The sequence below is a fragment of the Scyliorhinus canicula genome, chromosome 17 (assembly GCF_902713615.1).
Source record: "Scyliorhinus canicula chromosome 17, sScyCan1.1, whole genome shotgun sequence".
NCBI lineage: Eukaryota > Metazoa > Chordata > Chondrichthyes > Carcharhiniformes > Scyliorhinidae > Scyliorhinus > Scyliorhinus canicula.
The window spans coordinates 64,459,345-64,476,838 of NC_052162.1; the positions used below are offsets into that span (position 1 = coordinate 64,459,345).

General features: G+C 40.9%; 1 protein-coding gene across 5 annotated transcripts in view; it reads left to right on the plus strand.

The window, feature by feature from the left end:
- Positions 1-17,494, plus strand: part of LOC119951454 (phosphorylase b kinase regulatory subunit alpha, skeletal muscle isoform-like) — a 132,597-nt gene that overhangs the window by 59,159 nt on the left and 55,944 nt on the right. For 2 of the 5 annotated variants that reach the window (XM_038774655.1, XM_038774656.1), the window contains exons 17-19: positions 6,571-6,649; positions 8,296-8,459; positions 15,404-15,580. In XM_038774655.1, the coding sequence (XP_038630583.1) occupies positions 6,571-6,649; positions 8,296-8,459; positions 15,404-15,580 (420 nt within the window). The remainder of the gene's footprint in view (positions 1-6,570; positions 6,650-8,295; positions 8,460-15,403; positions 15,581-17,494) is intronic. The other 3 variants (XM_038774657.1, XM_038774658.1, XM_038774659.1) reach the window with 3 other exon arrangements.

Here is a 17,494-nt window from a genome sequence, read left to right on the forward strand (position 1 = left end):
GTTGGCCAACTGTTCGAGTGTCGGTGGCATCCTACAATCCTGATTTTGTTCAAACCTGCTGCTCACATGCATGTACTTTTTAACAAAGATCCACTAGATCATGATCAGGAGTAGGGAGACAGTTAATTTATAATACATAAAAATTAATAACCTATCTGTCTATAATCTGTGTAGTTAGCTGGTGTTTCCTGTGCTTCACAGTTCTTTGTCATATTTCAATCTCTCATTTAAAGTTTTGTGTGTCCTTTCACAATGTGAATGAAAGGAACAACGTGATTCTCCCAGAACTACAAAAATCCATTCAGAGAATGTATGTAGTCCTTTAGCTGACCATTTTATTAACTCATCAAATGTTTACTTATTTAGAAATTGCTATTTGTAAATTTAAAGATACACACACTTGCAATTTAGGAGAAGAATAATGGGCTGGATTCTCCGATTCTGCGGCTATGTCCGCAGAGTGCGTTTGGTCTTTCGACCAAAAAATCAGCACTGCTACCCGCACCAATCCTCCGCCTAGTGGGGGGCTAGCAGCCGTGTCCAGCTTTATCTGTGGATACAACCACAGAATGGCCAGGTCCAAGGCCGTGCAACGTGGCGCGGCCGCGCGTGGACCCGGCCTGCCAAAAATTTGCCCCCTGTAACAGCCCTTGCCACCCCCGAAGCACCCCCTGCCATCGGAAAGTTCCCCCCCCCTCCAGACTTTGCAAGGTCTCTGAAAGCTGAGGACACGTGCCCCATGCCGTCCGGGACTCGGCCCATTTGGGGCGGAGCATCAGGGGAGGGCCTCGGGTGACGTCCTGAGGCCGTCCCGCTGGCATGTGGCGTACTCCTCGGGTACACTGTTTTTGGGTGGAGCATCGGAAAAATGGTGCCGCCCATTCCAGCATAAAAACGCATTCTCCGGCTGTACAACGAATGCAATTTCAGTGTTGGTGATCAGAGAATCCAGCCTAATGCATTTCTTTGCTGGTATAATGTTACTGTGTTTGCAAAATAGCAAATTTTCTGACTTACCGTGAGTAAGAGCATCTATTTGTTTATTAAATATGGTGTATCAGGGTCACATACGGCAAATGAAAAGTGATCTTATGCTATGTACTTCTGAGCTGGAGCCTGAAATTTACAAGTGCGTTACGATTTGTAATGATTCTTAATGAAACAGCAATTGAACTCTGCAAATGGAAGAACTCGGGCATTCAGACTTCAGCTAGATCAATTTGTCAAGTGCAGAGTTGTCAGTAATTCAAAGATGACAAGCTAAAGAAGCTAGTTTTTTTCAAATACTGAAACTCTAATTAGTTTAGATTAAACTTCAGACTTAAAGGAACACAGATTCAACTTATTTCATTATTCATCACATAGGAACATTGGGCTGAATTTAATGCCCCTTAGAAATGGAGAGATCCGTATTATCAAGCCAAGACGCCATCACTTTCCCGACAGATTAAATTCTAGGAAGGAAGGGGTGAGGGTAGTCAAACCAACTGGAAGCCAATTGAAGCCCTCATGTCACTTAAAGGCCTCATCCTGCCTCCACAGGTATTCAATCAGCAATGGATTGGGTCATACTGTATCAGCAACACGCTAGGCCGACTATAGTGGGTACCCTCGAGGCCTGGTGGGGAGGGTGTTCTTCCTACTTGGGCAGGCCACGCCCAATGGATGAGAGATTTGAAGACGGCAAGCATTGCCCAAGCAAGAAGATCCTCACCTGTCCTGCAACAAGTCACACGCACACACACACACACTCCACCTGCTGCTGGTGAGCCTGCCTCACCAACCCACCAGGCACCTGTGTCGATCCTACAACCTGGACCTATTGCAGTAGCAGCAATGGCTACTGCCCCCAGAGGAGTTGACAGTACAGATGAACTGCTATTCTCTGATTGGCCAGCAGCTTTTTGAAGCAGGACATCCGCCTTGACCACAATGATAACCCCGATAACTAGATAAGTGCCCGGTTTGGTTTTAAACCGGATAGGGGTACTTGGATTGGCTGCGGGGGCTCGGAGAGCCAGTGGACCAGCCCACTGGCGATGGCATTAAAATCAACCAATGTTGCCGTATAAAATGATGTGGAGCTGCTGCCGTTGGACTGGGGTGAGCATGGGAAGCAATCTTACAACACCAGGTTTAAAGTCCAACAGGTTTGTTTCGAATCACTTGCTTTTGGAGCATTGCTCCTTCCTCAGGTGAATGAAAAGGTAGGTTCCAGAAACATGTATATATATAGACAAATTCAATGATGCAAGACGATATTTTGAATGCGAGCATTTGCAGATAATTAAGTCTTTACAGATCCAGAGAGAGGGATAATCACAGGTTAAAGAGGTGTGAATTGTCTCAAGCCAGGACAGTTGGTGGGAATTTGCAAGCCCTGGCCAGATGATGGGGGGTGAATGTAATGCGACATGAATCAAAGGTCCTGGTTCAGGCCGTACACATGTGTGCGGAACTTAGCTATCAGTTTCTGCTCGGCGATTCTGTGTTGTCGCGCATCCTGAAGGCTTCCTTGGAGGACGCTTACCCGAAGATCAGAGGCTGAATGCACTTGACTGCTGAAGTGTTGCCCGGCTGGAAGGGAACATTCCTGCCTGGCGATTGTCACGTGAAGTCCGTTGCAGACGCTGCAAAAACGGATGACCGGATGAATCTGGCCTGGGCTTGTGAAATCCTACCAACTGTCCTGGTCCTGGCTTGAGACAATTCACACCTCTTTAACCTGTGATTAATCCCTCTCCCTGGATCTGGAAATACTTAATTACCTGCAAAGGCTCGGATTCAAAGTATCGTCTTGCACCTTTGACTTTGCCTATATATATGTTTCTGGAACCTACCTCTTCATTCACCTGAGGAAGGAGCAATGATTCTAAACAATCCTTTGGACTTTAACCTGGTGTTGTAAGACTTCTTCTGGTGCCTCATAAAATAGCATATTAGTTGAATTACTTTGAAGAGTGCCACATATATGTATGGATCTGCAGTGATAGATTATATTTTGATGTTTTCCATGAAGCACGTGTCTGTTATCTTTCACACAAGTTTTTCAATGTACAAATTTTGAGTCTCATTTCTACTGATTGGCCAGTTGAAATTTCATTTTCATATAATAGTGACAATTTGCAGGTATTGAATGTTCAATCAAAAGCAAGAAAAGTGGCTAAATTAAGTTCCAGTGAACACAACAAGGCGACAAAATCTTGTCAATGCAAAGGGGAAACTTGGGCGATAGCTACAGATATATAGGGTGCAATCAAGTGTCATTTGTGGTAGGTTTTGCTGGAAGTTTCCCGCTGGCTCTGGTGGCGGGTTCCCCACTGCTATCTGATGAAACCTAGTCACCTTTTTGGGTTCTGGGGATTTTCTGACCATTTAGCCCACACTTGGAATTTTTTTCATCACTGGGAGCTGAACTCTAACTGGCCGCCATTTTGAAAATGTGCCCCGATCTCTAAGTGAGCTTACAACCCCCAACCTTGGGCAGTGGCACCCCCCACACTCATGGGCATTAGCCTCCCCCCCCCCCCCCCCCCCAAAGCGAGGACACCTCGCTATGGGGTTACTGGTGGGGCCCCCTCCAGGACACCCATTCCAGGACTCCCACCTGCCACCCATTAATAATGGGGAACACAGAAATGGTGGAGAGGCTAAATCAATACTTTTGCCGCCTTTTTCATGGTGGAGGATACTAGTACCATCCCAATAGTAACAGGTAATGCAGAGGTAATAGAAAAGGAGGAACATAGAAAAATCATCGATAGGGGAAAAAGTATGAAACAAACTATTGGGATTGAAAGCAGAAAAGTCCCCAGGGCTTGATGGCTGACATCCGAGGATTGTGAAGAAAGGGCGGCGGCGATAGTAGATCCATTGGTTATCATATTGCATAATTCCCTGGATGCACGAATTACAGTGGATTGGGAAAATGATAATGTAATGCCCTTATTCAAAAGGGGAGGGAGGCAGAAAGTAGGAAAATATAGACCAGTTAGTTTAACAACTGTTGTTGGGAAATTGTTAGAATCCATTAATGAGGGAGTAACAGGACATTGAGAAAGTCAAAACACAATTTATCAGAGTCCGTATGGTTTTATAAAGGGTAAATCGTATTTGACTAATGTGCTGGAAGTCTTCGAAGATGTAACATACCAAGTCGATAATGGACATTCCGTAGATGTAGTATATCTGGACTTCCAGAAAGCATTTGATAAGGTGCCGCACAAAAGGTTAATACACAAGGTAAGATCACATGAGATTAGGGGTAATTTTTTTAGCTTGGATAGAAGACTGGCTAACTAACCGACAGAAGGCAGAGTCGGAGTAAATGGGTCTTTTATGGTTAGGAAGATCTAACTAGTGGGGTGCCACGTGGTTCAGTCCTTGGGGCCCCAACTATTTACAATATATATTAATGACTTGGATGTAGGGATAGAAGGTACTATAGCCAGGTTTGCAGATGACACTAAAATAGGTGGGATAGTATGTTGCAATGAGGGAATAAGAAATTTACAAATAGATATGGAGAGATTAAGTGAGCGGACCAAAATCTGGCGGATGGAGTTTAACATAGTGTGAGGTTACCAATTTTGGTTGGATAAATGGAAAGACAACTTATTATCAAAATAGAGAGAAACTTCAAAGTGCTTTGGTGCAGAGGGATTTGGGTGTCCTGATGCATGAATCTCCGAATATTGCTATGCAGGTACAGCAGGTAATAAGGAAGGCAAATGGAGTTTTGACCGTTGTAGCTAAAGGAATAGAGTGTACAAGTAGGGAAGTGCAACTGTACAAGGCATTGGTGAGACCACACCTGCGTACTGTGTATAGCTTTGATCCCCTTATGTGAGGAGGGATGTAGTTGCATTAGAGGCAGTTCAGAGGAGGTTCATTAGATTGATTCCAGAGATAAGGGGTTTGCCTTCTGAAGAGAGATTAAGGAGTTTAGAAGAATGAAAGGCAATCTAATTGAGGTATGTAAGATGATAAAAGGTATTGACAAAGTAGACGTAGAGCGGATGTTTCCTCTTGTGGACCAATCTAGAACGAGAGGTCATAGTTTTAGGATAAGGGGTAGCAAATTCAAAACAGATGAAGAGAAATTACTTCTCTCAAAGGGTCATGAATCTGTGGAATTCACTGTCCCAGAATGCAGTAGATGTCAGGACTTTGAGTAAATTTAAGTAGGAGATACAGATTTTTAATTGGTAATGAATTGAAAGGTTATGGAGAATGAGAAAGAAAGTGTTGAGGCCTAGAGGAGATCAGCCATCACCATATTGAATGGCGGAACGGGCTCAAGGGGCTGAATTGCCTACTCCTCCTAGTTCTTAGGAGTTGAATTGCCTGCTCCTAGTTCTTATGTTCTTTTGTTATGTTCAATGAATGTTTAACTGTTTAAAGGTTTTCTTGTAACTTTTTAAAGAAACAATGAATTGTCATGAACACCCAATCTAAATAATACTAAGAATAAGCTTTGACTCTCGCATACATCCATTCACAGGTTCACACACAAAAGGAAATTTTGGGAAGACAAGTTAAATAGTTTAAAACTCACTTCAGTGGTCTATGAATCTCGCAGATTGGTAACTTATTGTTTCCAACTGGGTTTGATGATCTTTCTGGATTCTACATTGAGACGATTTAAAGATATTGATGGACAGTATACATATTTTCTCCTTGAGTCAGAAACTGCTGGGTTGATTTGTGAAACACTGCCTGCAGCGTGTGGATGTCAAAAAATAGGCTGGTTTTGAGTTTGCATGTTGGATGAGAGTGAGAGAGAACCCATTCGGGTCTTTCTTCTTCTGTTCTGTGGCCTGGAGAAAAGCAGTTTCGTAAAGCACAAAAAAGGGTTAATTGGCTCATCATGATCCCCCTCACCAACTGACCAATTATCCAAACATGGTCACAGCAAGATGATTCCAGGCTCATGGTTTAAACATGATTAGTTTATGGCTGTAAAAGCTCTCCCCTCAGCCCAGGATTCATTGTTCAAAGTGATTGCATCTAATGGCCTGTTCCACATCCAGTTCAATGCACAAGTGAATGTCTGAATGTTTTTGTGAATGGTTCAGGATTTTGGGCCATTCAAGTTCCTCTAAGCCAAGGCGATGCCTCTGATAGGTTCTCCTAGAACGTCTGGCTCCATTATAATGGCTTTGTAATTTGCAGGGTACAGCAATGTTAGTGTTTAGCCATGTAAGAAACTGCTGTTCAATGTTTAATCATTTAAAACTCAGCCAGTGTGTTCAGCCATTTTTGATAACAGATGTAAAGGGCTGCCATTCACTTCTATGTCAGGTCTCGCAGTTGGTAATGCTGCCATTACCAACTAGTTTTGATCCTTTTTGATCAAACTAGTTTTGATCCCTTCCTGTGTTTTGTATATTGTTTGGTCTTCATAGTTCCAGACCTTGGCACTTACAGCTGGGTAATAATTAACTTATTGTGAGCAATGCAATTGGAAAGCTGCTAGTTTGAAAATGAGATGGAATTTTGTTTTTCACTCTTCAATGCAAATTATAACTCTGATCCCATACATTTTAAGTATTAAATTTCACTTTGCAGTTGACGATGAAACCAATATTGATCCAAATGTTCTATCAACATTAAGAAAACTTCAAGATGGCTATTTTGGAGGAGCCAGGTAGGTAATATGAGGTCCGATGTATAGCTGAATGATTGTACATTTTCCAGTAGAAGGCATTGAATAATTATGAGGAGCAGGAGAGACTGCTAATAGGTTTCATGCAAATGGCCAGCATTACTAAAAAGGTTGTATTTGATAATGCCTGTCTTGATTGTGATTTGTCAATTTGGCAGAGACTGATGAGGAAATGTGAAACCATCAGGTGTGCATGCGTTAACACTATACCAGGCATTGCATATAAAACGTAGACATTGACAGCATATGGGCTTTTTAATCATCGTCCTTGTTCTGTCCATGAGTGTGATCTTAAAAACAATTTACTACCAAACATTCCTGTGGTATAAAGCAACTTTCTGCTGATTTGTAATTTTTCCTTCCAATTTTTCTCTGGCTTCAATGTTTTACTTTCCTGCTCAGACTCCATTCCATGGACACTGAATTGCTTTGCATGCCTTATCGAATTAGGATTTCTACACTCATGAGCTTGGATTACGAGCATTGACAGACTGTTCTACTACAATACAAGGGCTTCACAATCTAGCTTCTTGATGTCCTTTGACCGCGTGTCCTTATTTTCTTCAATGGTCACTGGAGAGCAGTTAGACATTTGGACTTTGGTTGATTTGTTTGCATAGGGTACTGAGAGCAATTGTGCCCTATTCCTATTCTGGCTGTGATCAGTTAACTGAAAATTATCAACTCAATTACCAACTGAGCTATTTGGGAAGTCTGATTTAAATTTATAAAAGTGGTAAGATGTTCTCTCTTGATGTTGGATATGCATATCTGATATCAACAATGGTCTTCAGCTAGAGATGGCACAATCCAGTTGATTACTTGTGTAAACATTGGCAAATAATGTATTGCCACAGATGCTAGAAGAAGGTTATGTTTTAATTGATTGACTCCGCGGTCTTTTATTCCCTTTTTTGCCAGAAGAACTACTATTTTGTTTGAATCAATCGGACAATATCCCCTATTATTCAACTATATTTGACATTGCACTTAATGTTTCGTATTTTTATGTTTTTTTTTTCTGCTTCCTATTAAAGAGCAGCCACAAAACTGTAGATTAAACCCCTCTCCATTTTTGCTCTACTTTAGATATTAAACTGTGGAAGTTAGGAATTCTCCACAATGTTTAATGTAAGTATAGTTTTCACTTCCATTAGTAAGACAAACAACAAGACCATTCCATCTAATCCATTCAACTGGTCATTTAGGTTATTGCTCAGGAACTCTCACAGATTATTTTTATCATCTCCCAGAATCACAGGCTGAAAGACCCTGTCTTTCCCTCTCTTGTGATTTTTAGGACCTTGTTGCAGAATGAAAATCTGATTTGGCATTTATTTCCCAAAGAGTGATTGTTTATTGATCAGGTGCCCCATTCTTGATCTGATCTATGCATAGAGCAAATGTTCTGACTCCTTCATTTTCCAAATCGACCCTGACAGAGAGCTGGATGCACATGACAAGAATTTGTACTGTGCATTAATTTCCAACCACTTCATTTCATGGCCTTATTGAGAAAATTACCCCTAGAAAATTACCCCAACCCCATGATTAAGTGCACTTGTGGCCAGGCCTGTTATCAGCTTGAATTAAGATAACAGAAAACCACTCTTTTTGTTTGTTTGCAGAGTTCAGACAGGCAATTTGTCATCATTACTGGTAACTTCATGCTGCACGCATCTCAGTTTTATGGAATTAGGTCCTGATGGTAAGACTTTTGCTGACTGGCTTGATTCGCACCGTGCAATAGAAAAAGTGGAGCAACTGCATGAATTTCAGCTTTTAGATCCCGGTAAGGATGAGGATCTACACAATTACCATTTATTTAACAATACAGATCTGGCTACACATCCTGACATTGATTTCTCAATTCTGAAATGTTGAAAGCTTTTTACAATTGAGCTATTTTCAGTCTATCACAGTGTTGTGACTGAATGTGCTGCTTAAAAATTCAAGAAATTTTAGTCATGCTTTTAAAGGAAGAGCACTCTGTTTCAAATATGTACAATTTTTACTTCTCATTATATAGTGCTTCTATATTTTGAACTAATAACGTCTTAAAAGAGACACTAATTAGTATTTGAGTATGTAGTGTAGTTTCTTGTTCAGAACACCATTCCATTTCAATCTGTGCTCTTAATGTTTTTAACGTTTTCACTTTAAAGAAAAATATGGAAAGAGCAATAATAGGAAACTGCCTTTTCGTATTTTAAGAGTTACATTATGTGGACGATGAACAATCTGAAGTAAGGCATTTAGACATTGTTGCATTGCACTTATACGGTATATCTTGGGGAAACATCCCTTTGACTGAATTGTGCTTGCTTGCTGCGTTGTGCAGGTTTTCACAAAGTGATATTAGAATCCTCTTTTAGCAAACTTTTTCAATTTTGCCTACATTTCTTCAGAACTCAATGACTCCAGCTGAGACAGAACTTGACAGCTGCTGAAACTATTCCAATATTTTGCATGTAGAAATCAATATTGTGAATAGAACAAAGAACAAAGAAAAGTACAGCACAGGAACAGGCCCTTCGGCCCTCCAAGCCCATGCCAACCATGCTGCCCATCTAAACTAAAATCTTCTACACTTCCTGGGTCCGTATCACTCTATTCCCATCCTATTCATGTAATGTTGAAAGCTTTTTACAATTGCCTCTTAAATGTCACTATCGTCCCTGCTCCCACCACCTCCTCCGGCAGCGAGTTCCAGGCACCCACTACCCTCCGTGTAAAAAAAAAAACTTGCCTCGTACATCTCTAAACATCGCCCCTCGCTCCTTAAACCTATGCCCCCTAGTAATTGACCCCTCTACCCTGGGGAAAACCCTCTGACTATCCACTCTGTCTATGCTCCTCATAATTTTGTAGACCTCTATCAGGTCGCCCCTCAACCTCCGTCATTCCAGTGAGAACAAACCGCTCCTCATAGCTAATGCCCTCCATACCAGGCAACATGCTGGTAAATCTCTTCTGCTACCTCTCTAAAGCCTCCACATCCTTCTAGTAGTCTGGGGACCAGAATTGAACACTATACTCCCAAGTGTGGCCTAACTAAGGTTCTATACAGCTGCAACATGACTTGCCAATTCTTATACTCAAATATTGTCGGAAAGACCTATCATTGGAGCAGTTCGGCTTACACTATCTAATGATCACATGCACACTTTCCAATAGATTGTTTATTTTTCCTTCTCAATCGCCTCTTCAGCCTATTGTTGCCCAGTACAGCCTCCACCACCACCATGGCATCACAACTCTCATTCTGGTTTTATCCAATTTTTGTGACGTTTTAGCAAGGTTTTCTGAACAGTGATCAAAACCATGGCCCTTTTCTTTCCTAGCTCAGTTGCATCGAACTCGAGCTCAAATTGGAGAAATTCCTGATCTGTCTGGTTAGGAATGCCTGTATTCAACCAGAATTTAATTGTAGCAGAGAAATGACGAGGTTGTGCAATAGCACAAAGGTGATTAGCTTCGAGCATTTGGAAAATAGTTTACAATTTTCGAATGATATTTGTATAATAAACAGAAGCTTTGGGGAGGTCATTTTAAACTCCCAATGCAAGTAGGTTTTGTTTGAGTGGGAGGTTAAAGTATGAGAATTAAGAAGTAGAAACCCAACTTAACTGCTCTGCTTTTCATGGGGTTGTGGGGGCGGGGGAAGGAGAGAATGGTGTGGTGGTGGGGTTGTAATGAAGTGGGGGTATACTGGTGGCGACCAACCTGTTCGCAGGAGGCAGGTTTGTTGTTCAAACCTTTTTATGAAGGCAGAGTGCCTCTGTTGTGGAGTAGATTGTTATATGAACCATCGTTTATTTTGCCAATGTGTTGGATAAACACCACTTAACAGAGGATAAAAGCAAATTACTGCAGATGCTGGAATCTGAAAACAAAGAGAAAATAGTGGAAAATCTCAGTAGGTCTGGCAGCATCTGCAGGGAGAGAAAAGAGCCAAAGTTTCGAGTCCAGGTGACCCTTTGTCAAAGCAGCTTTGCTTGGAACAGTGGCAATCTGGAGAATTTCTCTGAAACATAATAGTGAAATGGGCTGCTGGTTGCTTTCTTGCTGACAGAAATAGATTGTGAGATACAAGGTTTCACCTAGGATTCTAATTCTGCTGCCCATCACATAATTTTCATATAAGTCCCACCCATGGAGAGGCCCAAATGTCTTCTCTTTTGTCTGTCCTTTTCCTATATTCAACCAATTTTCAATTTCCATGTTTGTTGCTTAACCCAGTTTGAAAGAAATCTTATTTTACTGAAATGTTTTGAAAAGTTCAGATTGGATCACTGCCAAATGACAGGCTTATCTTTGTGTTGGTAGCAGACTGGCCTACACAATTCTACATGCTTCATTTCAAACTCAAACCCATTCTTTTGAATTCTAGTGCAGTTCGAATTTCTTTAAACAGAAACTCACTGGTAATGTTTTGACTTTAACTGTTCCCAACTCCCTAGTGCAAGTGAAGGGGGAATACAAGAGAGACTTCATAAGTCAACTCAGAATTAGATTTTCTTTCTCGTTTTGAGGATCGGTTCTCCCCTCATAATCGCATTGGGAGCTGTACTTTTCTTCATCAACTTGTCTTCAGCTCTAAATGACCAACTTAAGGCCTGCAAAATGTTGTTTTACAGAAAGGGAATTGGTTGACCCAAGCCTGTGTTTCATTTACAGTTTGGCCAACTTAATTTTTTCATTTATCAATCCGTTTACTATGCTTTTGGGTGAGGGAAAGTGACATTGCCCCCTCACCTCCCCCACTCCTCAAATTCAAAGTTCCTTCAGGTTTAGTCTTACCTTGTTTCTTGGGTTTATTAATCCTACTGGTTATGGGCATGGGGTAAGGGGCGCGTGGTAGCCTCACCCAAAGGGGGAGATCAGTGATTGTGTTTTATCATACGGGGATTTCTTTGTCCTTCAGTTTGCAGTCACCTGCTTCTCTGGATTTTGACATTTATTTGTCCAAACCATTGTAAATATAAACTGGTGACATTCATTACCCCTTCCTGTTCTTTGTCCTTCTTCTAACTCGCCCACCAGCGCTTTTGTTCCTCGGGTATATTGTGTGGGTTCTAACCATCTTTCTGCAATTTATTAACTCATTTTGACTGTCATTCCACTATGAACCTTGTGATGAAGCCCTTGGAAATCCATAACGCTTCCTTTCTTCCTGTCAGACATTCTTCTGCCTGTTTCTGCGTGTTTGGTTCTTAAATCCGGCGCGGCTCTTGTTAACTTTCTGAAGGTGCAGAATATATTTTTGTACTCAGGAGTGAACTCTCCCTGCGTGGCTTCTACCAGACACTGGTCTGCAAATATGGCTTCACCTGAGCACTTCACAGCCGGTGCAACTTTGACCGCAGTCTTATTGACCGAAAGTCCCCCTGTGCGGCTTCAACTAAACTGGCCTGCCTGCACTCTCAATTTACTTGGTAGTAGCCTAGCCTATCTGATGTGGCTTTGACCCCTCCAGCCCACCTGCATAGCTATGGCCCGTACCCTGGTGCCTCACTCTGTCCTGAGCTCTCCACTAACAGGCTTACTACACTAACTACGGGTGGTAAATAAAATATACTCACCCGTTTTGCAGAGCGGTTCTAATGATCTGATACGAGTAGCCTGATCCTGAAACCAATTGTAGTGGAGCAGATTATTATACAAAATAATCTCTGGAGACTGTGATTACAATGGTCATTTATTTTGCCAACATCTTGGGAGGATCCTGCTTCAGAGACACTAACGCATTGGCAAAATAAACGATTGTTTTGTACCCGAGTCTCCTGAGATTATTTCATATAATAATCTGTTGCACTCACCTCCGTTTTTAGAGTGGCCGGGTAGCTCAGTTGGGTGGACGGCTGGTACATGATGCGGAGTTATATCAACAGTGTGGGTTCAATTTCTGGAGCGCTGAGGTTATTCATGAAAGCCCTTCCTTCTCAGCTTTGCCCCTTGCCTTAGGCATGGTGACCCTCCAGTTAAATCACCAGCACTCAGCTGTCTCTCAAGGGGGAGAACAGCCTATGGTCCTCTGGGACTGTTGTGACATTAAAATTTTATATTTCTAACCCATGTGGGGCATGTAAAACAAGACATGAAAGGCTGGGTCCAATTGGTAGGTGTATTTACAGCACCGCTTTGGGCAAGGAAGTACACGAGTGTTTCTCCCAGGCCCAATAGGCTTAACTGTAAGCCTCCTTCACCTCCTCACCACCGCCATATCATCACTGACCCCTCACACTGATCTTCCCACTACTAAACTCTTCCTCCATACTTTACCAACCCCAAAAGCCAACCATTCCACCATCTCTTTCTACCTCCCCTCTCTATTTCTCCTTGACACCTCCAGTGATATTCAAGCAGCCTGTAATCAACCGTGACCCTCCAAACTATATATTACCCATCAGCTTAGATTCCAGGCAGGGAATTGTCTTTTCAAAAAAAAAAGCATGTATGGTATTGTTGAAATTTGCTGTTGAAAAATCAAAATTATGATTGAAGGCAGAATATGAAAGGTGCATTCATTGTTACTATTTTCTACATAAAGAATTTATTTTGAACTGAATGCCAGTCATTCTATTTTATAATGTGATATGAATCACTCTTTCTCTCACTTGCTATTGTGCCAAATGGAATCCATATTTATTTTGTGGGCTGTGAAAATCCTCATCATCATTATGCTAAGGTGAATCCGGATTGAACGTTGCATATCTGGGTTTGCTTTATTGCCTTTAGTGTGGCATGACATTACATTGTTTCAAATTCTTGGCTATGCTTTTAAAAAGGAGCATATGAAATGGAGAAAATATTTTGCTTCCTGCTACAGTAGACCTTATTGTACAATTGTACAAACTGCATTTATTTTCAGTGCATGGGTATGTTCTCTTGAGACATTGAATTTGTCTTGCACTTGGCTATTTATGGTATTAAGTTGTGCTTTTTAAATAAAAAAAATTAAAGTGATTGTAAATAATGTTATACTATGTAGACCTTATTTGCTATGTTCGTTTTCAATGGGATTTCTGTAGTTCAAGATGTTTGAAATATTGCTATTTCTGGCTTATTGAGAAACTGAAGAGCATGTCAAGCTGTCACCATCTTGCAGAGTGATATTTACAGCTGCCTTCTGTCCTTTGCTTGTCTTCATTCTCTAGCAGAAATGAGTAAGGATACACATAGTTCCTGCTGAGATCCTGAATTTGGAATGAATTTCAAACTAGAAGAATGTAATGATCCTAAAGGCTGGATTGTACTTTTTTTGATGGTTTCAATACTCTGAACATGAATCTTTTGCTATCAGTATTAGAATTCTCAACATTAACCTTTTTGAGAGTGCCAAGCCTGAAACCTTTGCGACTTCCTCCTCTTGAGATCCTCATCCAATCCTTTTGCAAATTCTACTATTTCTGAACTTATTTTTTTTATCCATGCATTGACTGAAGTCGGGGAGAGGCAGATGGTGACATCTTAGTTTGTTACATTTAGTACCAGACAATAACCAAAAACATATATTTTGTTTTGATTTCCCCCCCCTATCTAGTACTTGTCAATTGTCCTGAAGACAGTGACTCATTCAATTCAATTCGATTCAAGTACTGACATCTAGCTGATCCTCTCTTCAGTGAACATTAGTCATTTGTGATCATTATCAGGCTATTATAGAGGGACTCATCACAGCCAAAATCTGTGCAGCCCTCACCTGACATCATCACATTCCCACTTTCTAGGACATGTTACTGGACAATTATCAGGCATGGGATCCCCTGCCTAACATGGGAACAGAGACTTACTGTCTTTCCTGTACTGCTGTCTTGCTTGCGATAAGTTAGTTTAATAGATTGCCACTTTTAATTTAATTTTCCACGTTTAAAGAAAACTTAATTGTGATCAGAAATTATTTTGTTTAATGAACATTATTAGATCTGATGGCAAACACACAAAGCTCATTGCTGTACATGAGATATTCTAGGCAAACAGACTATTTCTCTAATGGAGCTGACATTTGCACAAGGCCACCAGCAACCACGTCAGTATTACTAAGGAATATGAACCTTTTATGAGCAGTGAATTCAGAGTTGGACCTAAGATGCATCTCCAGCAGTGCTCATATGATGATTAAATTGTTTAATACGAAGAAGGTATTTTTTGTATGACTGAGCAATCCTTCACAACATGCATGTTCATTCAGTCTGGATGAAATCATCGTAGAGGTGTGCAGCTGAATACAGATAGAACATCTTTAAGTCTGCCCTAGCCTAGATCCAAGTCAATTTTACTCCTTCAAATAGGACCTCATTTGGTTGGGACTGCCGTTGGAAAAGGATATGATGTGTTTCTTTTCCCTGATTAACTTTGGGAATCAGGAAATCTTTATGTAAGTTATTTTCTTAAATTAAATTAAATAGGTGGGTTAGAGTCGATTCTAAAACAGTACATGGTCTGTGACCAGTGTAAATCTATTTATTCTTGTTTTTTTCATTGACTGTATTCATTGGCTGTATTTTTGGTTGTTTTACCAAGTTTAATCAGCCAATATGTTGACTGCAATGAGAACTTCCTTTCATGGCTGCTGCAGAATGTTCATTTCAAGTGCATGCATTTGCAAAGCTCGAGACCTCATTCTCTCTGCCTGTTTGCTTATACAAATTTTCAAATATGGAAGTGTTTGTGTCTTGCTTGACGTCCATCAAGATTTGTACCCATTAAGTATAAGTGTCTTCGTTGCCACAGTAGAAAGCCGAGATGAGTTAACCGTGTACTTAAACCAACTGCTGGAGAGCAAGCCACCGCAAACTAATTTGCTGCCGACTGCACAGAAAAAGGGTCTGCATCGTTTCCGTGCTGCTGCACATGCTACACAGGACCTCCTGTCTCTGGCACACAAAGCAAAAGGACTTGACGTTCAAAGTTAGTTTGGTGACATCGATTTTTCTTTTTCTACAACTTTTGCTATGACTTTATGAGCACTTTTGAGGGGTAATCTAACCTTAAATCCTTGGTCAGACAAGTAGAACGATGAGCCACGTGATTCTTTTAAAAATGAGGGGAAGGGATCCCATTTTTTTCCGTAGTAAAGAGCTCTTAGAAAAGTAATTCTAACTTGTAACAACATATTCCTGATGCTGTACCAATGGTTATTTTCTCACTTTTCCAGTTTGGGAAATAGTGTTTTGTTGCCATCAATTAGGAAACTGTTGCGAGGGATTTTAAAATTGGCTGTATTCATTCAACTGAAATTGAATATTTTGCTGAAGCACCTAGGATTATTGATGATCTCTGTTGATGCCAAGACAACTCCATTGGTTGGGTTCCTTGTTCCAGTCTTTCTCTCTGCCACCTTTTCTTTCCTCATTTACTGTTTGAACAACAGCGATAATGGGGGATTCTCTGGTCTCACTCCCGGCTGCGGGTCTCCCAGCAGTGTGGGATGGCTTTCATGGGAATTCCCATTGACCCAGGCGGGGACTGAGAATCCTGTCGCCAGCGAACAGCATGCCGCCGAGAAACATGCAGCCCATATGTTTTAAAGAGGTACTGATTACTGTAGTTCTCAAAATATTTTATTTTACCCTTTCATTATTGTCAGTTTTAAAGCAGTCCTTATCATTTAAAAAAAATATAGAGGTTATCAGGTGTGTCTTGCAGTTTTTATGAATAATATCTTCATCTAACTATTTTTCAGTATATTTTTTAAAAACGTCTTCTGTCTGCACTTGTCTAAATCATCTAACCTATCAAGCTTGCAAAGGATTCCTCAGCCTCTGCCTCTGCCTGTTTTTCTCTCTCGTTTGGCAAGGAAAATTCAAAGTCAAAGCCAAAGAATTCATATTAAATTCAATAAATTGATAGCACAGATAGAAACAAATAGATTTGATTGAACAACCATGATGGGATCATGGTTGCAGTGATCAAGGTTGGGAACTAAATATTCCAGGATACTTCTCTTTTAGAAGAGATGGGCAAATAAAGGATGGAATAAATAAAGTGGAGAGAAAGGATTTTAGCTCAAAAAAAAAAGTGGAATGTGTGGAGCTATGAAACAGCAAGGAGCAGAAACCATTGGTGGGAGTTCAATCAGCCTCCCCAACAGCTGTAATGCAGGGCAAAGTATAAATCGTGATATTAGAAGCACTTGCATTAAGGGTCATACAGTAATCATGGGGGAGTTTAAATCAGCATATAGGTTAGGCAAATTAAATTGATGGTGAAATTGTGGAGGAATTGTTATGCAAAATATCTTTCTAGATCAGTATGTTGAATAATCAGCTTGGGAACAGATTATCTTGAATCTAGTATTGTGAACTGAGGCATCTTTAACTCCCTCGGGTGCTGCCATGACCACTTTTATCTCGACTGGCCTGTTCTCTGCCTTTAATCTACCTTTTTTTGACTTGGGGCTTCTCTTGAGCCACTTTGATCCTCATGGCTTCCACTGTTTGGGCTAGGGACAGTTTTTTCTTTGCATAATATACTTTATGTTGTGCTACCTGTTCCCAGTGCATCTCATTGTTCAGTACACCAGTGTTAGCTTTTAAGGGTGCAACTAATAAGATGAGTAATGGGGAATCAGTGCATATAGTATATTTGGATTTCAAAAATAATTCAATGTGGCGCCAAGCATGAGGTTATTACACAAAATGAGGGCTCATGGGATTGGGGAAATATATTAGCATGGATTGAGGATTGGTTAGGGACAAAGAACACTATGAATAACCAGGTCATTTTTGGCTGCAATTGGAGTGGGACGGGGGTTGGTGGACACATGGATCGGTACTTGTGTCTTGAACGTTTACAATCTATTATTGACATAAATGTGAGGAT